Genomic DNA, 24937 nt, shown 5'->3' with positions numbered 1-24937 from the left:
GTACTTTTCACGAAAATGGCTTGGGACTAGCGCATCCTGGGCCGACTTCGCAGACTACTGTGCCGACATTTAGGGCTGTCTGAAGAAAACAACAACAACACCTAGACAGCATATTCGGCGCCCGGATTCGAACCCGAGTCACCGCCTAGTCTTGTCCCTGACACAATCTCTTGTGGACATCGAGGTTTAGATGTCATGAGGAGGTCCTATCACGGACAGAAAAGAGACCTGGAGAGGAGAAACGCGCAACTGTGTGGCACTGAGGAATCTTAACTTCCGATTATCTACTGAATGCCTCAATGCAAAGGCGGTAAGAAACACAGATGGTATATTGATGGTGAGGTATACTCCCAGTAATTCCTGGATTCAACGTTGTTTGTGTTCGTAATCGAATCAAACCTCCTTCCACACCCCCTTCATTTCGTTTCACAGACGAGCAGGGCTCTCTAATATGCAGAAGCTCGCAAGACAAGCAATATCATACACTATCTGCTTTCTCTTTGGAAGGCAATGCCACTGTCTTTCTAAAGTTCTTAGTTGTCCCTAGCAGATTTTATATATTACTCTTTTTTAAACACGGCTCCTGTTATCCATTGTGGGAAATATTAGATACAAAAAAGGAGCGTACGGAAAATGAAACATGTGGTGGATATATGTTTATATCTACTGAAAACATTTGTGACAGCTTCATGCCATCACCTTTACCAAATACATAAAACATCTTATATTCCCTATTGAAAATTTATTCTGATGGACCATCAACCCTGATGTATTTTTTTGACATTGATGGACCACCAGAGCTGATGGACCACCATGCCTGATGGTCCATCATGCCTGATTGCTGGCCACACATCAGGCCTGATGGTTGTCCGTGTTGACCTTGTTGCAAGCGACCCATATAAGCATGGGGAAAGCAACAGCGAATGGACGCACCACACATATTCATTAAAATTACATACCTTTATTTCCAGTTGTTACAAGTTGCTGTTTATTTCAAGTTTGCTTACGGGACCGACGGAGATCACTCATTTTCTCGCTCAGGTACTTGCGTACCAATGCAGACTTCTTCTTCAGCTCCTCTCGTGAAACGTTTTTCTCCTTGGTAAGGTAGGTCGCAAACGCTCCTGTAAAAGAGCAAATTTACGACCAATGTACTCTAAACTCTGTTGAATCAGTTGAACACCTCTATGCAAAAAGAGATACGACGGAAAACCCACACTTGCGAAAACTGTAAACGCTTAGTAGGGTGACTACAGCTGGTTTTTATTAGTTACGGCAATGAGAAGCAACTGGCATAAACACAGGCCATCTAGGCTAACATGCTCCATGCACATAGGCATGCCTCGCTTATCCTGACACCTCGGGAGTCATTACTTTTTGTCTGGATAATAGATTTCTGGATAAGCGAATCAAGCTCAGGTGAGATGTGACTCTTTCGGAACAGCACAAACACGGCTTATGCCAAGGATGGAGGCCGTTGACAGCGCTTTGGACAAACGAATCAGAACTACATAGCTTCTGGAACGCTGGTTCGCGTGTAACTAATTCCGGAAAAACAAGCCAAAAGCCAATGACAGGAGGTTCGTTCCCGGTAATGTCTTGGGATCATGGGATTTTCGGGTATCTGAATTCTGGATAAGCAAGACATGACTGTACTTCGAACAGAGACTGCCTTACTGGAACCTGGGGGTCAGTAGAAGCAACCAAGACAATGCAAAAGAGATGGGCATGAATTGGGTGGGACCGCGTTCTGGTCATGTATCTTTTTGTGGCACCTCTACACAGCCTTCTGATTCAAGGAAGTCTGCTGTCCTTCGAAAGTATGTATGTAATTGGCTAAGTGTAGATTTCATGAGTAGGATATGTGCGTAATCCAGGGTTCTGTGCACAGTTTCAATGGAATACAAATACATAATGCAAGGTACTCACCACGCACGGCTTCCACCTTCTCAGGCGTGAGTGCTGGAAACACCTCGGTTTTCCCTTCAGCCTTCGCGCGGTTACTCAAACACCCTGTAAATGTCTTGCGCAAAAGCGTGGACGTTCCCCATATGACCACTGCCAACTCCTTCACAAACCGGGACTCCTCTTGGTGCTTGCACAGGTACGCCCATTTTTCCTTTGGTATGGAGACACCATTGCCCAGGTCCATCTACAGATAATCACCAACGTAAGCTAGATACAGTACAATGCAAACTACTGATGATGGGCACATCAATATCCAGAAAGTTTTGACAGTGTAAATCAAATGTTTTATCGAAAGCAACTAAAACGGGACCAGAGAACACCTGGTTTACTTATTCGTGAGTTTTTAGCATACCAGTCAGATGGAAACAGTAAAGCTGATATGTTTTCCCATGCAGATCAAAATCATTCGTGTGGTTAGGTTTCAAAACGTAACTGCAGTATCGTTACCCACATGTTCATTGAGGGCTTTCCTGTTGATTGGTGGCTCGTGCACATGCCACTGTCTTAAGCGCGGGCCTCTCGTACAGAACAAGTGCTACACCATTAGAAAAATGAATACAAGTGTGCAAGTGGCAACTGGAAACATGAATGGAGAAGTGCTGCAATTGCCTGAACTAGTTCAGCGAGTGCAGACAAATTGACCTATAATTGCTACATACACAACATAATTGACGTACAATTGCAAGGAAGTGATAATTTGTTGTTTTTCGAGTTATAAGTACAAAAAATGAAGTTAGGAGCTTTTTGTTTGAAATAGAGGTCATATTGACTTATGTAGCTCAACTAATGCATATGTCAATGGTAATTTGGCATGTGCATGGTATGTTTGAGTTTCTGTACCTACGCATGAATTTCTACTAAACTGTTTCAGACTTCAAGTTCACTGTCCTTATCTGCATGCACCAGCACAGATATAGAGCCAAAATAGAAGAACGCTACCATGTTGCCTGGACAGAAGCTTGTCTGCTGGACTAGCAGAGCTTGAGGCACATCCTGGGGCATTTGTTGTATATGCTGTGACACATCCACATGGACGTGTCCACTGGGTCTTTCTGAAATGTCGTTAGGTTCCGCAGGCAGGGTCGATTCTTCCGGTTGTACTGCTTCCACGGCAGGAACTGTACCAGTAAATGTGCAAGATTTAGGTGCTTTCATTACTACGTTTGGTACATTGCATGGAGTATGATGCAACAATTCTGCTCACTCATTGTCTGAGGAATACTGTTGCCCTCAAGCAGCTCTGTATCTGAGGAACTGCAGGAATACCGTTGCTGTTGCGTGCCAGATGGACCTACCACAGCTAAAGCATAAGAAATAGAGTGTTATCAGGATCCCAGGTTTCGGTGGTCCGAAAAAAAATGCCGGGGGGAAATGCGGAAAGATTCAAGCCGGAAAAGGGCAGGACTTTTTATATACAGGGTGTTTCACGCAAATCGCCTGGCAGAATAATTCGTTAACAGGTGGCGCCATCGGAGAAATTTCTTTTTGGTAAAGATCCTTGGGACATCGGCTATGAACTGAGTAGTGAGCGGCTCATTTGCATACGATCAACTAATTAGGTAAACATCCTAACATCCTTTAAATTTTACTTCACACGCTTACGGAACCTCTGTTTTACGCATCGGGACCTTCAGGGAAAATTATTGCAAAAAAAAAAACGCGTTGACACTTAGTGATTTTTCCGGGTAATTAATTGGTTTCAGCTTACATATTTCTTGCACGGAACAGTGCACTATGCGCTCTTTGGATCAGCTATCCGGCTGTCAATTTCGTGTTCATCCGCCTGGTTCACGCACGGGGGCGACGGGGTATTAGTGAGTTTTAGTATACCGTTGATAAGATTATCGTGTCTATCGGAACCAATGGTAGTCGCGCGTGACTCAGAATCTTATCCACTGATTGGATCCGGTTGATACGGTTTGACGCAACCCAAGCAGCACAATGTACTGGAAGTCGAGTGCATTAGGGGTGGACGGTATGTGTCTTATCAATGTTCTCTAGTTTCATGAATCTGCTCAAGGCCTTTCATCTACCCGTCCACCCCTATTGCACTCGACTTTCAGTGCATTTTGCTGCTTGGGAAGCCACGTTATCAACGGTCTGCTAAAGCTCACTATTAACGGTCGCGGAGGCTAACGGAACAGCCGCAAGAGACGCTTTAATATTCCTTATCAAAGCGACTGGTAGATAGCGTTGGCGGTTCTGTCTTCCCGTAGGTGAGATAGCGTGCTCTTATCATGAATCGTGACGAATGCGCTGCGAGCGCTGTGAACTAGTGGGGTACACTCTTAAAAATCAAATATACAAGGTAGCACGCTTCTCGCCTACCATCATCCCCAATGGCAACGTTCTTGCCCAATTTGATGAAAACGAGAGGCGGAGCCTGTAGAGAGGAGAAGGAACACCAAGGCGTCTCCTGCGGTCCTGCGGCTGTTCCTAATCTTCCGTAGCCCCCGTGCGTGAACCAGGCGGGTGAACACGAAATTCACAGCCGGATAGCTGATCCAAAGAACTCATTGGTGCACTGCTCCGCGCCAGAAATGTGTAAACCAAAACCAATTAATTACTCAGAAAAATCATTAAGTGTCGACGCGGTTTTTATCTTGCAATATTTTTCTCTGAAGGTCTAGATGCGTAAAACAGAGGTTCCGTAAGCGTGCGAAGTAACATTTAAAAGTTAGGATGTTTACTTAATTAGTTGATCATATGCAAATGAGCCGCTCACTACTCAGTTCATAGCCGATGTCCCAAGGATCTTTACCAAACAGAAGTTTCTTCGATGGAGTAACCTGTTCACGAATTATTCAGCCGGAGGATCTTCGAAAAACATCCGGTATAGTCAGTACTCGCAAAACTTGTCCTCTGATTTTTGGCACTGTGAGCTCCCAGAATGTAATACAATTGCTGCAAATCCCTGTCTCATCTCTTGATGTAGAGTTAGAGTAGCAATGATTGTTCCGGCCTCAGTGCCTAAGCTAGAGGAATGTCGCCTGGAAGCTCCAGTTATATGTTTAATGTAGCTGCATATTTTGCATTTGCATATATTTGCGACCTTGTAGGTTTACCAGATGTGGACTTGGGACACACGGTAACTTATGTATGCGCCTATGATTTATGCATACTATTGAATTGGAAAAATACCTTTTAACACAGCAGCAGTATAGCTTAGATAACATAGATATGGCTTCCAAAAATATGTGCACAACTCACCAGTGATGTGTGGTGAATCGTCACCTGCCATAGCAGCATCACACACGTGAGCTTGTGTCACTGCATCTGAAATAATAATAAAGCAAGATTTTTATTCAAATTTTACGCTTAGCACCAATAAAGTGGGACTCGCCATCTCCTTCAGTTGTATAAGCTTCTTGCGTCTGTTCATAGGCACCTAGAATGAAAAGAGGTACTGCTTTTATGAAGTTTTCTGCAAAAAGCATCCTGAGAACTATGAAAAGAGAGTTGCACTGATACTGTAATATTGGGAGTATGTGAGTTTATGACCACGAAAGAATGGACACATGCGAGCTGGTGATACTGATGCACAATGAAAACCTTGAGGCTAGCAATATGGTAGTATTAGAGCATGAAATTAATCAGATTTTGCAGCAGGTTCCGCACCTTTATAAGCACCTTCTTGTGTGCTGTCTCACTCCTAGTGGCAAAGGCTTTGACATCGGAGCCGCATGAGTTTCGGTATTCGTGGTGCCCATTTTTTCGGGAACTGTTACCCTCTTTGCTGTAAATCTTTCAATGCCGGTTCACATTAGTGCAAAGAGCATGCTTTTACATTTATATGTGACAACCATGCCACAAGCCCTTAAAAGATTTGAGAAACCACACGGATAGAACTTTGTGTCTGTCTGACGCGGGAGCACAGCGTGAAGGGGTTTTGACGGAGAATGGTTGGCACCCATAAATCTACATTTTAACCATGGTTTCATGTAATATTCAGGATTCAGTTCATAACCGCTTTAAGCAAGCATGTGGGTTTAATTCACCATTTTTAAAAACTCACCAGGCAATAGCTTCGTACACAGTGCGTTTTGGAGTCTGATGTTAAGCCGCCTCAATTCTTGGAGTTCCCTTTCAAGCCGCTGAATCTGTCGATCCTTTTCTCGTAAAGCACGCTTTTCTATTAATTCATCTTCACTGCTAACTTCCTCAAGAAGATCCAACTCAAGATGTCGCTGTGCTTCATTTCTCTTCCTCTTCTTGCTGTGCTTGACAACCTTAAATATTTTAAACAGTGTATGGAAATCATCAGTGCTGCAGCGCCATAACTAGGGTGCCTCAATACTAGCTTCCTCTGTATAGGATAAAGACAACCGCGTTGTCAGCTACCATTTTTCGCCACCCTGACACCCACGCCAGCTCATAAAGTGCTCATAAAAGTATAGCTGTACGCTTAGCTACACAGCACGTTATGGAGTTGAGTAAATACATAGCAGGTTTTGAAAAAGTGGTTGAGATTGGTACAGGGCATTCATGTGTGGTAGGCGTGGGCGAAAACATGGCAGCTTTACGGCATTCGCTTCCCTAACTGGTGACTCCGCCTTACACAGGAAGCTAATATTCAGTCATCCTAGCTATAACTCGCAGAGATCACTGCGTTGAGTAGAGTCAGCAGTCTACTAAAAGAAAGGAAACGAAATATTACAGATATCTTGCAATGCCAGTGTATAATTTAAACGGATGGATCACATTTGTAGCCACACACTTTGTGCATAAAATGGATCCTGAAACCCTTGCCCTTTTTGGCACAATTCACGTGGTTCCGTTTACGTTCGCCACCAACCCTTGCTTCACTCTCAGTTCCTGAAACATACAAAATTTCCATTCTGCAACGTCTCCCATCATTCAATGTTATAATGACAAATCGGAAACTTATTCGACAAAGGATGTCACCAGTTGTACTGTGCCTAAAATGTACTTAAGTTATGGGTAATGAAACAGCTCTAAGTGCGAGTTGAGGCGGGGGAACAGTTACAGGGGAAGTTTACTGGACTAAAAAATGAGTTGAGGCAGGGGAACTGTTATAGGGGAAGTTTACTTGACTAAAAAGAGTACATAGCTCGTGCAACACATCGAGGCCGAGACGCTAAACGACTCTCATCGGCCGTCTGGAAACCTGAGAGCGCGCTAAGAGCGACAACAGGTGTTCAAATGCTGGATGCCTGTCTGCCCTCGTTATCCCATACTTGCGTGCCGATTCTGTGTGCATGCATCTGTGTGTGCGCTATATTTGGCTCAGTCCGTTTTGTTGTATAATCTCACACAAGCTACTTTACTACTTTATTATTTATTACTATATTACTTTACTACTTTATTATTATTTATTTTACTACTGTACTACTTTGCTACTCGTTACTTTCAAGTTACGTGCCACATAAGTTTTTAGTCTGCAGTTTTGAGTTCTTGGCTTCTGTGATTATTATTGAAATAGACGCTTCTCTTTCATAGGTAGATGACAAGTGACATTCCTTTCAGTACTGCAAGAGCTAACAACAATCTGGTAACGCACACTCCGGAATAATTCAGATTTGCAATACTGCAACCGTTATTCACCGCACTTACCTGCAATATAAATTATTTCTGCCTCGTAGTATCCACCACAGGTCTTGGAGTCGCCTGGCCAGTAGACATCGTGTACCGGAACATCGGCATTGCCATTAAAATCTGTCACGCCGGAAGGCAAAGTGAAACCACGCACTTTCCAAATTGGCACCACAAGACGCTTTTTGTCGAAGAGAAACCGTACGAACGCGAACATTATTGCATCAGAACTTCCCGTCAAGGGCAGGGAAAAAAGTTTGTACACAAAAACTAAAATGTTGAGAGAACACCATACCACGCACGTAACGACATCCGAAAGTCAACCGGTGGAACGCAAAGACAACTGATACAGCGTACAGCCGTCGACACAAGAAAGAAACCAGAAGTGCAGAAGGATGGAGGCATAGAGATAGGTACAGGATGTAACACACTGACTGCACAGCGCACTGCGCGCCCTCTATACGGTAAATATGTCTGAGCCGGGACGAACGCAGAAGAAAACATGACAAGACGGCTCAAAGCACTAAAACGAATATAAAAACAAGAAGATCAAATAAGAAAGTTCTTGATAATTATATCCAAACGTGGGGAAATATTTTATCGTCAGGCGCTTTCTCTTACGGCATTGTTTTCCGTGGCTGAAACACGCAGTAACGCGTTCTTTATATTTTTTTTAAACGATGTACTTCTGAGACAAGGTTTTCAGTAAATCTTATGCTTCTTCGCCCGTAACAGGAAACAAACCGCGTGCAATAATAACTTATCAAAAGAGACCTGGAATAATCATGCATTTCTTACCACCAGCGCCACCCCCGTTGCGTACGCTGTGTGTGTACCGGTGTGTACTGACGGGGCCGGCAATGCATTGTTTCTTCAAGTGCAAAACATTTTCCAGCTTTTGTACGATTTGGAATATTTAGAGTGCTACTCCATCATTGCGTACACTGTGCACTTCTGCATTTGCTGGGTGGGTGGAGGACGTTCTCCGAGTTGTGTCGACACGTAAACGTTGCGTACGCTGTGGCTCCGAGTGTTGCGAGTGACATGTTGTTCCAACGGAATATTTTCAGGATTTTGAAATAGCTAGATTGGTATGAACTACGAAGATGAATGAAGCAGGACCGTCTAGAAAGAAGCGTTTCCTGGAACCCGGAGAAGTTTTGGTGATTTCTAGGCAACGGAGGTCGTACAGGAACAGGATCCATCAGGCTAAGAAACACGCAGCTGAAGGAAGCCGTGTCCCACAAGAGAACTCTGACGAGCTGTTCTCTCATCATCCTCACTTTGTATCGGGTAACGTAGGACGGCGAGTGGAAGACTTGCGCCATGCGGATGAACCTCGTCCGTGTCATGTCAGTGAACGAGACGATTGTGTAGAAGTCGGTGCACGCGAGCAAGACAGCAGTGACTCGGACGTTGAGTGCGTGGAGGTGAATTGGGACCCTGATCAGTTGAACATTGTTGAAGATGGCAGTTTCAGTGATCGCAGCCCAGCTGGGGATACAGATGTCTTTGAAGAAAGTGATCAACCACTCTTCAATAATGAAGGAGCATCCGAATTTGATTTTGACTGTGACATTCACTCATTCATGGCAACACACAGTGAGACTACTCTACCTGGAAGTACTGTAACAAAGGCCCAAGCCATTCTTCTGATTCTTGCATATGTTGTGACAGCAGGGCTTTCATGGTCTCAAGCAGATGGCCTCCTCAAACTGATCAATGCATTGTTGGGTGACAAAGTGCTGCCAAACTCACAGTACACGTTGCGAAAAATCTGGCATTCAGCGAAATCTGAAGTGGTTGAATATCATTACTATTGTGCCGACTGCCAGAACTACATGGGAAAATCCAAGAAACCGAAAGGTGGTGAAGAACGGAAGTGCACAATATGTGACAAGGTGTACAAGACAAGAGATATGGTTGAAGATGACAATTTCTTTCTTCTGTTCAACTTGAAGTCCGAAATTGAGCTGCTAGCAAAGAGATTTGGGAACATACTCAGCGAAAACACCAGCACCAACCTTCCTTTCCGACATCACAGATGGTGCTCTGTACAGAAATGTACGACGGGATCTGGGATGTGCGCCCTATGATTTAACCATCGGTGGAACCGAAGCCGGTGCTCCAGGCGCGTGGCCATCCTCGTCGTTGTACACCGGCCGCCATAAGCTCACTCCCTTCTCTGTGATGTAGACCCCACGCTTTCTCTCGTCCTTCCTCCGCTACTACTGCGCCCCTTTACTGCTCTCTTCCACCGCATGAGGCTCAACGTTGCCTTTACACCTGCCTTTCAGCACCGTCTCGGCTCCACCTCGTCTTCCCTCTGCCCTACTTGTCGAGTACACGGCGACCTCAGCCACGTCATCCTGGCTTGTGGGCATACCACCATGAGCGTGCACTAATGGAAGTCTCTATGCAACGCATTGACAAGCGGCCGTTCAACCTAGCGAAGATCCTCGGTCCGTGGTCGAACGCTGCCCACCAGACGCAGGGCCTTCGTCTTCTGGCGGAGTACTTGTGCTCCACCGGTCTGGTGACGGCTCTTTGAAAGCCCCCATCATCATCCCTTCATCCTCTCCCAACGCGAAATAGGGCAGTGTACCGCCTCAGCAGCGGTGAATTGCCCACCCCATCACCATCCAACGTATGTATGTGGGTGTGTGTGTATCTGTGTGATCTTCTGCGACACTGCCAACCCTTTGCTTTCCACCGACACGGATGAATATGTTTACCGCCTATGACGTGTTGAAGCGACGTTTGTATCCTTTGCGAGCGAAATCATTAAGTCGTAACAAATGTAGGCATGTATTTCGGCAGTTAACAGTAACCCCAAGAGGAATACACACAGTTAACCGTCATCCTAACGCTGATCTGCGAACAAACAACAACAAGAACTGAATAAAACGAAACCACTCGCCATTCCGTGCTCTGGTCAATCGAGTTTCGTGATAATAAAGTGACGAACGAACGACAGCACACAAGAAGCACACAAGTGATGTAGTGGGAAAATATTCACTGTTTATTTGTGTAACAAACACGTATGAGATACGCACATATAGTATGCCGAATATCGATAGTAAGTGATGAATTTAGGAAAACGAGCACGTCCAGCTTAGCGGAATGAAGCAGCCAACGGAAGGCAACTCCTTCCATGACCAACGGATGGCAGCTCCCTTGTGATAACGCTTTCTCCAGCTAACTCGACACCCCTGCTTCGTCCATCCTGCCTCGTCGTTGCCCTCAGACTCAAAGTCATGTTGCCCTTGCCACGATTACACCATGTGCTTCCGCCTAGAGATGACAGCTTGTTTGCATTCTGCTTTTGGCGTTAAGAAATAATATGCGACACAACGTGATACGTGGTTAAAATTCGTGGGGCAATCGGGTTAATCCCAAGCTGATTCGAAATGAAATCACTGGGCGGAATCGCATTTATTTATTTATTTTATTTATTTAAGTATGTTAAAGACCCCCAGGGGGTATTACATAACGGAGTGGAGAGAAGCACATAGAAAAGTACAAAAGAAACGCGTAACAAAAGTATTACATAAAATACACAATGAAATATCAAGTTGATAAGGGAAGAAGACCATGTGTACCATGGGAAGAGCACGATGAACCTGAAGCCCTGGATTGGAGGAGGGCAGCCTTAAAATCAGCAGGGTCGTGTGTACAAGCCACACGTTCAGGCAAGAGATTCCAGTCACTAATTGCTTTAGGAAAGAATGATTTTAGAAAGGAAGTGGTGTTACAATGGGGTAGCTTAATCTTATGGATGTGGTCCAGACGAGATGAAATGTAGTTAGCATTGACTAGGAGATGATCGCGAGGGTTTGTGTTGTGATAAATTTTATGGAAGAGGCACAGCCTGGCTATCAACCGTATTGACGAGAGAAGATCAACGTCAAGGTTATTCTTTATGCGTGAAACACTTGCGTCTCTGGAATAGTTGGATGTAATGAAGCGCATCGCCCTGTTTTGAAGTGACTCTAATGCTTGAATTAAGTACTCTTGATGGGGATCCCATATGGCCGATGCGTATTCGAGTTTAACCGGAAAAATTCATTTCCTTTCGTTTCTTTCTTTCTTTCTTTTTCTTTTCCCTTTTTTGGAATAGCAAGCCGGCTCTTTGCCTGGATAACTTCCCTTTCTTTTTTTCTTAATAGCATATACCTGCCCCCCTCCCGGAAAATTCACGCACTAGTTCTACTCGCCATCACAGGCGTCCCCATGGTGCGCTTTAGGCTCACGCTCCCCATATTGTTTGTTGGTCTGCGTGGCCTTTTCACTGTATCCTCACCCCACCCTCAGGGGTCCATAGGGCCACGTACACTTCAAGGGCCCGTCCCTTATTACTTCAGTCGCGTAACTGTCTCTGTGGTACAAGGTTACTGACTTCTGTTGATCTGACCGTTTATCCCACAAGAATGTCGCCCGTAGTAGTCCGCTCTGTCTGTAAACTCATTACATACACTGTAGAGTCTGACAACTCTGTACAAAACTCATAATAGACACTCGACGACAGTTTGAAGGTGGTTCATCGGCGTGAGAAGGCCAAGGGAAGGGGCATCGGTAAAAGGCGTTTCGAGAATCAAAGAGAGGCCTCCTCTAAGCATACCCGACGGCGGAGCGAGAATACGCCAGAAGGAGAGCGCCTCTTCAAGGGCGTATTAGGCTCTAGAGATTTCTGCAGGCGGAACGAAAATACGACGGTTGGTAATTTTGTAATAGGTAGCCGAGCAGTACTGCGTCAGAGGCAACGTCGTACTAGGTAGCAGCGGAAGGTCTCTTCTCCTCAAAAACAAATGATCATCGACGGGTAGTATTTCCTTCCGACTTCTTGCAGCCACACTCATCATCATTCCACATCGTTTTTTTTTTTCTTGCCTTCTGGGACTTTTTCCCGGAACTGTCGGAACTTTCTCCCGTTGTTTCGGAACTGTTGTCGACGTCTTAAATGTAACTTGCAACTATGTGAAGTTTTGGGGTGTCACGCGGTACGCACAGTACGTACAGTACTAGGGATCTTCGATCGCGAGCTGCCAGAGAAGCTGCAGCTTCTCCATACCTTAACTTCTACAAAGCGTTGATCACGCACCGTCAGCAAGCTCACCATAGTCTGGTTCCCGAAAAAGGTGGCAATACCGACCGCTTTACTCAACACGGAATCAGTAATAAGTCAACATCGGAAGAAACATTGACAAATGAACTCAGCGAATTCACAGGAATCTTAAAGCAAGTCACGCGGTTGCTTGCGCCAGGGATACAAAACGGAGACAACAGTGTGCAGCGGAAACTGTCATCCGGTCATCCGGAACCCCAAGGAGAATATTTTGTATTGCAGTGCAAATCATCCTTAACACTTCACGCAGCGTAGATGCCGCTGGTGTAGCCTATGATGTGGTTTGTAAGTCAATATACAGGGTGTTTCACAAAAATCCCCCGGATGAATAATTCGAAAACGGCGCCACCTATCGGGAAACTTTTTTTTCTGTTAGCCTTGATGCGTCAGCCACAATCCTGCCGCTAAGTTTCTCATTTGCATGCGCTGGTTAATTAGATAAACATCCTGACTTTTTGTTTTACTACGCCAGGCTTTGGTACCTGTGACGTAGCAATGGTCACCCTGAGACAGTGCTAAACCACTAAAAAATAGCTTCGACTTTTAGTATTTTTTTCGAGTAATCAACTGGTTTCGGTTTACAAATTTTGTGCGGGGAGCAGTGCAGGAATGCGCTGTTTCGCTCAACTATCGTGCGCGGAAATTGGTGTCCATCCGCTTGCACTGGTGGCGGGAGAGCCTCATGATAAGGAACAGCCGCGCGTGAGGGTTTGATATGGCTTCTTGTTTACTACTAAATTCGAAAACAGGATTGCGGTCATGTCATTCGATGGGCCAGATAGTGCGCCTTCGTATACAGGGTGTTTCAAAAAACGTGTCATTCGGACTTTATAAAAAAACGGGGCGACGGAAAAATACGGGATAAACGGCATTTGTGTGGCAAATGAATTTGCCATCTTTCAAAAATATTTTTGTTTGATTTTATTTAAAAGAAATTGAATTTCTTTAATTGAACTCCAAAATTTCCCAAGTCAACCTAACGTTTCTTTTTTGTTTTTTTTTTACAGAATTAGAGGGGTCGTAGCGAACTTCGTCAGATCCACCAAGAAATTCGCTCGATATTGCAAATAGAACTGCCCAAAAAAAGTCCCGAAATTGAGGCTTCAGAGTTTCGGCTATTCAACGGCTCACAAAATCAGTTGCAAAGACGCGCGGAGAGCCTGACATGCTCCTGCCCCCACGAAGCTAGTACAATTTATCGCCGAACCGGCGTGCAGCACAAGACGTGCCAATAACAAGGCGGTTGACATTGCACCATACCTTGATAAGCGGCAAACAAAAATGATTCCGCCTCTTTTTCCCGTCCTCTTGTTTTTCGACCTTCTACCTTTCATGGGGGCAGGAGCATGTGCTGCTCCCAGCGCATCTCTGCGACTGATTTGGTGCGCCGTTGAATACCCGAAACGTTGAAGCCTCAATTTCGGGAATTTTTTTGGGCAGTTCCATTTGTAATATCGAGCGGGCTTCTTGGTGGATCTGACTAAGTTCGCTACGGGCTCTCAAATTCTGTAAAAAAACGTGAGGTTGACCTGGGAAATTTTGGAGTTCAATTCAAGTAATTCAATTTATTTTAATTAAAATCAAATGAAAATATTTTTGCAGTACGGCAAATTCAGTTGCCACACAAGTGCTGTTTACCCCGTATTTTTCTATCGCCCCGTTTCTTTATAAAGTCCGAATGACACGTTTTTTGAAACACCCTGTATATAGATATATAGATAGTTGTAATAAATGGGAGACAGAAGACGAAAGTAGGGGAAGTAACTTAATAGCACTTGACAACCGCAAGGTAGCGGGAATTTCCCCCAACCGACCATGACGTCATTCGCAAGCCCCATATCAGCCTCGTGGCCACATATATAGCTATTTCGTCCCGAAGAAGGCGGAGCTTCCGCCGTAACATAGACATCCTCCCTAACTTTAATAATTTTCAAGTTTTAATATACCCTTTTTGTTACTTCCCCTACTCTCGTCTTCTGTCTCCCATTTATTTCAACTATAATTACGTAGCCGTCCGACCCAAGTCCAACTTTTCAAGATATATACATGGTGTCTCAGTTAAATTCCCGGGCTAAATAATTCGCGAACGGGTGCACCAATCGAAGAACTTTCTTTTTTACAAGTATCTGTCCGATACTACCTACAAGTTGCGCACCGTGTGAATGAGTGTGAGGCGCTCATTATTTAAATAAAAATTCAAATGAGTTTCGTGAAAAACATAGCTTCTAAATCAGGGCGCCGTCGGCATTAAAATGTGTACTACCCCTTTTGGGACCTTCAGTGGACACCTTTTCGATAAAAATCTGCCACCGAAGCGGGTCATTTGTTGCCGTAATTAATTGGTTTCGGTTTACATATTTTTATCGCGGCTGGTCAAAGTGAAGCGCAAAAGGACGCTCTTCCACTTCCTTATCCACCAATGAATTACGTGTTCTTGAGCTTACTTCGCAACGGGGAGTGCTGAAGAGAAAGTAACAGCGTCATACAGGCTTCGCCAGTCCTCCACCCCGCGTATCTGACTGATGAGCGCCTTTTCTCTCTAATGATCGCGCGGACGAAACACAGTTTATCGCATAGTACCTTGAGATCACATGCTTTCCACTAGCACGCACTGGTCCAGACTTTTTCTTCAGCACTCCCCGTTGCGAAGTAAGCTCAAGAACACGAAATTCATTGGTGGTTAAGGGAGTGGAAGAGCGTCCTTTTGCGCTTCACCGCGACCAGCCGCGACCAAAATAGCAACAAAAAAAAAACATTTCTCAGCCCAGCATCTCCGCGACCTATTTTTTCCGATGTAGACTATTTTTTCCGATAGCTTGTGAATATCACTGTCAATTGTCATGAATTTGAATGAATTTGGCACGCTCTTCATATTGGTGGGGTAAAAAAGTGACCTTCCCTTGGCAAATTTCTGAGTAGGTTTCTGAAATAGGTTGAGGTAAAAAGATTATCAAACGGTCACGAAGTTTTACAGAAGTTGCAAAAAAAAGACGCGGAAACAGATTTCAGGGTAGTTACAAACACTACTTTATTACATAGGGAGACGTTAAAAAGTAAAACGGGCCAGGGGTCGACGTTTCGACAGTTGAACCGTCTTCGTCAGGACAAAAGATGCGTAGGTGGTTGCACTTTACTTAAATAGGTTTGGTACTGTGACGTCACAATCGGTACGGGCACGCCACAGCCGTTTGTCAGGGAGTCAGATTCGGGAATATTCCAGAAGGTCAAGTCCGGGTGGTGATGTCATTCGCCTTTGGTCACTCTACGCTTTGGGGAAAATTCCTGGGTAGAGTGAGCGCTGCTTCAAACTTTGCTGAAAAGAAAAAAAAAAGAAAAAATGAAAAGGAAGAGAGTGTAGGCGGCCAGATTTCTTACCGTTGCAAGTGCTCGGAGATCTTCGTTAATGGTTGACTGGAATTTGTAAATGAGATAAGATTCGCGTTGTTCCCTGGGCACCGATGTGAGCTAAAATTTGACTGGAGAATGAAAAGTGACACATTATTTAGTGCATGACCTGGTTCTTTGAAATGGCGAGGGACCGGGAGGTTTGGCTTTTTTGTAACGCCAGACCGGTGGTTGTTGAACCTGATCCGAAGTGATGTTTTAGTCTGGCCCACGTATTGTGCTTGGCACATGTCGCACTGAATGACATAAATGACGTTAGATGAATTACAGTCGAAGTCACTATTAAGTTTGACGAAAAATGGAATTAGTGATTTTAAGTACTTGGGTGCTTTGCATTAATTTACATATTTGACACCTGCGACCATCACACGTGTGACAGCCGTTTCCTGGATGCGCTGCTCGGCTAACCTTAGAACTAACTACAGGTTGTCCCGCTCATTGGTCACTCAATTTAATCCAAGCGCTACCCAATATAATCCAGTGGTGAACCAAATTAATCCAGACACCAACCAATTTAATCCAAGCGCTACCCAATTTAATCCAAGCAACACGTGTAAATGTATTCAGTGTGTATTCAGTCATGCCATGACTGAGACTTTCATGATTTCGCCAATGTATCATGACTGGTTCAACAACCCCTGAATTTTGCGTGTCATGCGGTGTTTTATGACTGCTTTATGTCATTATGACACTTCATGACTATTATCATGATATGCGCCATGAATCAATTTTATGGGACTACCGCTGATTCAAACAGTGTCATAGAGCGTTATATAACTACCGACGATCATTATGACATTCCATGACTATTTTCATGTTTTGTACCATGAATCCATTTTATGGGACTACCGCTGCTTCAGACAGGGTCATGCAGTGGTTTGTGACTACCGACGGTCAATATGACATTTCATGACTATTTTCATGATATGTGCCATGAATCGATTTTATGGGACTACCGCTGCTTGAAACAGTGTCATGCAGTTCTTTATGACCACCGACGGTCATTATGAGATTCCATTACTATTTTCATGACATGTGCCAAGAATCAATCTTACGGGACTACTGCTCCAAACAGTGTCATACAGTGTTTTATGAGTACCAACAATCATTACGACATTTCATGACTATTTTCATGGTATGTGCCATGAATCAATTTTATGGGGCTACCGCTGGTTCGAACAGTGTCATACAGTGTTTTATGACCTGCCGACGGTCATTATGACATTCCATGACTATTTCCATATGTTCTATAAATCATTTTTATGGGACTTCGGGTGCTTCAAACAGTGTAGTGTAGTGTTTTATGACTACCGATGGTCATTATGACATTCCGTGACTATTTTCATGATATGTGCCATGAATTAATTTGTGGGACTACCGCTGTTTCAAACAGTGTCATACAGTGGTTTATGACTACCGCTGGTCAATACGACATTTCGCGACTATTTTCATGATATGTGCCATGAATGAATTTTATGGGTCTACCGGCGTTCCATACAGTGTCATACAGTGTTTTATGGCTACCGGCGGTCATTATGACGTTCAATGACTATTTTCATGATATGTGCTATGAATCAATTTTATGGGACTACCGGTGTTTCAAACAGTGTCATATAGTGTTTTATAACTACGCACGGTCATCATGACATTCCGCGACGATGTTCATGATATACGCCACGAATCCATTTTATGGGACTACCGCTTCTTCAAACAGTGTCATGCAGTGTTTTATGACTACCGACGGGCGTTACGACATTCCATGACTATTTCATGGTATGTGTCTTGAATCCATTTTATGTGACTACAGCCGCTTCAAAGAGTGTCGTGCAGCGTTTTATACTACCGACGGTCATTACGACATTCTATGATTATTTTCGTGTTATGTTCCATGAATCATTTTTGTGGGACTACGAGTGTTTCAGACAGTGTCATGCAGTGTTTTATGACTAGCGATGGTCATTATAACACTTCGTGACTATATTCATGTATGTGCCATGAATCAATTTGATGGGACTACCACTGTTTCAAACAATGTCATAGAGTGTGTCATGACTACTGGCTGTCCTTATGACATTTCATTAGTATTTTCGTCATACGTGCCATGAATCAATTTTATGGGACTAGCGCTGCTTTAAAGTGCCACTCCGGATTCGAAAAACATCGTTTATTTTATGTAGTCCACGAAAAGAAGGTGACACAAGGACTTTATACGGGAAATTTGAATCCTATTTGCGAACATTGTGCATTTCTGTCAATTTTTGAAGGTCTGCTGATCCTCCTCGAGTTTCGAGGACGTCGGGAGCGGGTTACGTAACCAAAAGCCCGCAAATTGCGATGATGACATGTTCTAGAGAGGGCACTCTTCTCCAAGCCACGTCGCCGGAGTCTGAGGAGGGTCACGTGGTAGAGAAGTCACGTGACGCTGACTGAAAAAGGCGAAAATAGGAGAGATGTCTTCCCCCTCCTTGTGTTTTCTCGAACGTAGCAGAATATGTCATGTGCGGCTCCGCTTACGGAGCGCAAAAAGCGAGCCCCACGGAACACGCCAAGGGCAACAACGTTGCCAGATGACAGCCGGGTGCCCCATCGGAGCCTAACATGATGTCACAGTTCTCAAAGATACAAATTGATTTTCTCTGGATTTCGCGTCACGTAGAGCAAATGCACTTTGCAGGAATGTAAAGTGAGAGAAGTATATTTCAGTAACATAACTTTGGTGGGATTCTGAAGACACGAGATTTCGTCTGCAGTGGCAATTGAAACAACGTCATAGTGTTTTCTGACTACTAATGGTCTTTAATACATTCCATGACTATTTTCTAGATATGAGTCATAACGCGGCTTCATTCAACTATCGTTGCTTCATACAATGTCACAAGTGTTTTAGAGACTACAGACGGCCATTATGACATTACATGATAATTTCCATTATAGGTGGCATGAACCGACATTATTTCGCTTCATTTCATTTCCTTAAAAACCCACTACGCAAAAGCGTTACATAAAGGAGAGAAAAGATACACAAAATAAAAATTTTCAGACAAGTTTGTCTGTTACGATCGAAAGAACATTTTCTCGCAGGCTATCTGAAACTACAAAGACCTGGCAGTGCGACAACATCTGCTGGCAAGTCGTTCCAATCGCTAATACCCAGCCGCAGTGTGAAGTATTTTTGTGTGTATGTAACTTAGTTTTGATTCTAGCTTGTAAGGATGTTCTACACGACGTGACGAAAAATGAGCAGGGGTAACATAACAACCAGAATGATATAATTTATGTGTAAGAACAAGCCCAGCTATTTTACGTCTCACTGCCAAAAACGGAATTTTGTAACCCCTCTTAATCTCGGACATACTTGCTGTGCGATCACGTATATTAAAAATGAACCTCTAATATTGTTCTGAACAAAGTCTAGCCTATCACACAAATATCTCTGAGGACTCCACACCGGCTGCATATTCCAATTTTTACGGAACCAACATGTTCTGGGACTACCGCGGCTTCACACGGTGTCCTATAGTGTTTTATGATTGGTGACGCTCATTATGACACTTCATGATATTTACATGATATCTACCATGACCGACTCGATGTAGCTCAGCTGCTTCACATCGTGTTATACAGGTTTTTATGACTATGAATACCTTAGTGACCATAGGTATTCATCAAACTGCATGACACTGCGTGAAGCAGCGGTATCTGCATAAATTTCGAGTCATGACCCGGGTCATGAAAATAGTAATGAAATGTCATAATGACCGTCGGCCGTCACAAACCACTGGACGACGCTGTGTGAAGCAGCGGTAGTCTCACAAAACCGATTCATGGCACATATCATAAAAACAGTCATTGACCGTCATAATGACCGCCAGTAGCCATAAAACACTGTATAACACTGTTTGAAACAGCGGTAGTCTCATAAAATTGATTAATGGCACACATCTGAAAATAGTCACGCAATGTCGTAAAACACTGCATGCCACTTTATGAAACAGCGGTAGTCCCATAAAATTGATTCATAGCATATGTCATCAAAATAGTCACGAAATGTCATGACCATCGGTAGCCATAGCACACTACATGACACTGTTTGAAACACTCGTAGTCCCATAAAATTGATTCATGGCACATACCATGAAAATAGTTTGGAAATGTCATAATGACTGTCGGTAGTCATTAAACACTGTATGACACTGTTTGAAGCAGAGGTAGTCCCTTAAAATCGATTCATGGCGCATATCACGAAAATAGACACGAGATGTCATATTGAACATCGGTAGTCAGAAAACACTACATTTCACTGTTTGAAACACCCGAAGTCCCATAAAAACAATTCATAGAACATATCATGAAAATAGTCACAAAATGTCAAAATGACCATCTTCGTGATAAAACATTACATGGCACTGTTTGAAACACCCGTAGTCGCATAAAAATGATACATGGAACATATCCTGAAAATAGTGATGGAAGGGCATAATAACCGTTGGCGGTCATAAAACACTGTATGACACTGTTTGTAACAGCGGTAGTCCCATAAAATTGATTCGTGGCACACATCATGAAAACACTCACGAAATGTCGTAAAACAGTGCATGCCACTGTATGAAACAGCGGTAGTCCCATAAAATTGATTCATAGCATATGTCATGAAAATAGTCGCGAAATGTCATGACCATCGGTAGTCATAACACACTAGATGACACTGTTTGAAACACCAGTAGTCCCATTAAAATGATTCATGGCACATATCATGAAAATAGTCATGGAATGTCATAATGACCGTCGGCAGTCATAAAACACTGTATGACACCGTTTGAAGCAGCGGTAGTGCCATAAAATCGGTTCATGGCAATATCATGAAAATACACGACATAAACACGACAATGATGGGACAGTTAGGCACCGGAGGGAGTCGAACCATCGATCTCCTATTAACTAGACAGGCGCTTTAACAACCTTAGCCACGGCGCCGTGGAAGGCAAAATACAATGCGATGTCGCGGAGCTAACGATCCCTAGGAGGGCGCGAACAAGAGGGTCTACCAAAACTGTAACATAAACACGACAATGATGGGACAAGTTAGGCACCGGAGGGAGTCGAACACTCGATCTCCTGTTTACTAACCAGGCATTTTAACCAGCTAAGCCACGGCAACATGGATGGCAACATCCAATGCGACGTCACGGAGCTAACGACCCCTAGCAGGGTGTGAACAAGAGAGACTACCAAAACTGTAACTTAAACAGGACAATGATGGAACAGTTAGGCACCGAGGGAGTCGAACCCTCGATCTCCTGTTTACTATACAGGAGCTTTAACCACCTTAGCCACGGCGCCATGGAAGGCAAAATACAATGCGATGCCGCGGAGATAACGATCCCTAGCAGGGCTTGAACAAGAGTGTCTACCAAAACTGCAACATAAACACGACAATGATGGAACAGTTAGGCACCGGAGGGAGTCGAACCCTGGATCTCCTGTTTACTAGACAGGCGCTTTAGCCACCTAAGCCACGGCGCTATGGAAAGCAAAATACAATTAGATGTCGCGGAGCTAACGATCCCTAGCAGAGAGCGAACAAGAGAGTCTACCAAACTGTAACATGAACACGACAATGATGGGACAGTTCGGCACCGGAGGGAGTCGAACACTCGATCTCCTGTTTACTAACCAGGCGTTTTAACCAGCTAAGCAACGTCTTTTTTATTGGCAACAAATGTTCGAAAACATATAGTTTCTCGGCGCAGTTTGATAAAAAAGCAGTAAAAAAACAGGCCTACATTGGCCCTGCTTTTCCACATAAGTTCATCGCAACACTCCACAATGTGGCGGGGTAGGGTGCTTCACTCCAAAATGCCAAAGCCTACGATCAGCACTGTGATATCATTGGGTACATCAGTTAGTGGGTGAGGGCCCTCATTTCCTAAGATGTGCTACTCATATTGTATGCATCAAAGTTACATCACTAGACATATTACGTGTTGCGCGCTATAAAATTTTCCAATCACTCTCGAGACGCTTTGTTTATCATCAGTAGCTTGCACACGGTCCAAATGTCTCTGGTTTGAGGGTTCTGACGATGTTGGCGAGCCTGATCCAGCGATGCTCATCCTTTAGCTTGTTGTGCCCAACTAGCGATGCCGTCCACAGTAACTTAATAATAATAATAATAATAATGACTTTATTTGATCCCACATTGGACCCAGAGTACTGTGAAAAAAGCTACACCTGGTAGCTTGACGAGTCCCAGACCCTGCGCCTCACACAGCGGAGCATACAAATACATGTAGAAAGTGAGTACAAATGGCATTCAAACGCGAAGAAACAGCAACAGATACAGCATATATGGATACATTTCCATACCATGCGTGAATAGTTGACACTGCAGGGGTATATTTACAACTATTAATTCGACAATGGTAGTAATAACAAATATGACGAGGATGGAGATACGCCAATGACAAGAATGGAAATACAGCAATACGGGGTTAGTGGTTACGCACCAAGGAAAAGGAGTTTGATGTTTCGGACGCTTGTGTACCTAAAATCCATTTCCTTATATCTGTTTAATAGTGTGGGTAGCGTGTATGATGTCAACTGTGTACCGTAGTTCGTACGCGGTTTTCTAACCTGCCAGGGCAAGGGGGCCCGGAATGTATATGCGTTAGTGTCATTCCTCACAAGTGCAACTACAGGTTTTCCCGCTCATTTTAATCCACTGGTCACTCAATTTAATCCAAGCGCTACCCAATTTAATCCAGTGGTGAACCAAATTAATCCAGACACCAACCAATTTAATCCAAGCGCTACCCAATTTAATCCAAGCAACACTTGTAAATGTATTCCGTATGTATTCAGTCATGTCATGACTGAGACTTTCATGATTTCGCCAATGTGTCATGAGTTTATGAGTACTGATTCAACAACCCAGGGGATTTTGCAGTGTCATTGGGTGTTTTATGACTTCTTTTTGTCATTCTGATATTTCATGACTATTTTCATGTTGTGTGCCATGAATATTTTTATGGGACCGCGACTGCTTCAAACAGTGTCATACAGTGTTTTATGACTACGGAACGGTCATTACGGCATTCAATGACTATTTTCATGACTTGTGCCATGAATAAGTTTTATGGGACTACTGCTGCTTGAAGCAGTGTCATGCAGTGTTTTATGACTACCGACGGTCAGTACGACATTTCATGACTGTTTTCATGATCTCTGCCATGAACCGATTTTGTGGGACTACTGCTGCTTCAAACAGTATCATACAACGTTTTATAACTACTGATGGTCATTATGACATGCCATGACTATTTTCATGATGTGCCATGAATCGATTTTATGGGACTACTGCTGCTTCAAACAGCATCATACAACGTTTTATGACTACCGATGGTCATTATGACATGCCATGACTATTTTCATGGTATGTGACATGAATGAATTTTCTGGGACTACCGCTGCTTCAAACAGTGTCATGCAGTGTTTATGACCACCTACGGCCATTATGACATTCCATGACTATTTTCATGACATGTGCCATGAATCGATTTTATGGGACTACTGCTGCTTCAAACAGTATCATACAACGTTTTATGACTACCGATGGTCATTATGACATGCCATGACTATTTTCATGATATGTGACATGAATGAATTTTCTGGGACTACCGCTGCTTCAAACAGTGTCATGCAGTGTTTTATGACCACCTACGGTCATTATGACATTCCATGACTATTTACATGACATGTGCCATAAATCAGTTTTATGGGACTACTGCTGCTTCAAACAGTGTCATGCAGTGTTTCATGACAGACGGTCAGAACGACATTCCATGACTATATTCATGATATGTGCCATGAATCAGCTTCAAGGAACTACCGCTGCTTCAAACAGTGTCACACAGTCTTTTATGACTACCGGCGGTCATTATGACATTCCATGACTATTTTTATGATATGTGCCATTAGTCTATTTTATGGAACTACTGCTGCTTCAAACATTGTCATGCAATGTTTTATAACCACCAATGGTCATTATGACCTTTCATGAGTATTCTCATGATATGTGACATGAACCGATTTTATGGGGCTACTGCTGCTTGAAACAGTGCCCTACAATGTATTACGACGACCGCCGGTCATTATGACATTCCACGACTGTTTTTATATTACGTGCCATGAACCGATTTTAGACGACTAATCCACAGACCGACCGCTGTGGCGTCGCTCATGATCTCAGCTGTCACGCGACGTAAACCTCCAGTTATTATTATTATGATCATTATTAATGCTGCTAGAAAGGGGGCCATATAATGCCTCATAACTACCGAGGGCCGTTACGATATTCCATGACTATTTTCATGATATGTGCTATGAATCGATGTTATCTGACTAAGGTTGCTTCAAACAGCATCATATGTTTGTAACTCAAGCGTCGCCATGCCAGTACTGGACAGCTGTTTCGGCCTTGTTGGGCCTCATCAACAGTACGCAGGCAGGCAACGTTTGAGTGGATGGCGTCAGAAGGTCACGTCACACGTGATTCCTCCCGTCAGGGTGAGATAACTCACTCACTGAAAGCCCAGTGCAAAGCCAGTGAAGTATAAAATGAAAAAAATAGCCGCAGCTCTTTGGCTGCACGTATAGCATATGTTTGTAACTCAAACGTCGCCATGCCAGTACTGGACAGCTGTTTCGGCCTTGTTGGGCCTCATCAACAGTACGCAGGCAGGCAACGTTTGGTATTCATCATATGGTATTTTCATCATTGGTATTTTATGACATTATGGCATTCCATCTGCTATTGCTAGTGCAATTTTCTACACAGTATTCGTGGCTACTGCTTGTCATTGTGACATTTCATGACTACTTTGCATA

General features: G+C 43.7%; 2 protein-coding genes across 2 annotated transcripts in view; one reads left to right on the top strand and one right to left on the bottom strand.

The window, feature by feature from the left end:
- The window catches only part of LOC135372362 (uncharacterized), a 218150-nt gene that overhangs the window by 54918 nt on the left and 138295 nt on the right, over positions 1–24937 (top strand). The gene's annotated exons all lie outside the window — the stretch shown is intronic.
- Positions 969–7933, bottom strand: LOC135372357 (BEN domain-containing protein 5-like). Its single transcript, XM_064605985.1, has 7 exons — positions 7543–7933; positions 5984–6197; positions 5179–5356; positions 3173–3268; positions 2908–3086; positions 1930–2152; positions 969–1124 (listed from the first exon to the last, which is right to left on the bottom strand). The coding sequence occupies exons 3-7, from the start codon at positions 5207–5209 to the stop codon at positions 994–996; spliced, it is 660 nt and encodes a 219-aa protein (XP_064462055.1). The 5' UTR covers positions 5210–5356; positions 5984–6197; positions 7543–7933; the 3' UTR covers positions 969–993.

Source organism: Ornithodoros turicata, chromosome 1 (genome assembly GCF_037126465.1).
Source record: "Ornithodoros turicata isolate Travis chromosome 1, ASM3712646v1, whole genome shotgun sequence".
Classification (NCBI taxonomy): Eukaryota; Metazoa; Arthropoda; class Arachnida; order Ixodida; family Argasidae; genus Ornithodoros; species Ornithodoros turicata.
This window is presented reverse-complemented; position numbering and strand designations above follow the sequence as displayed.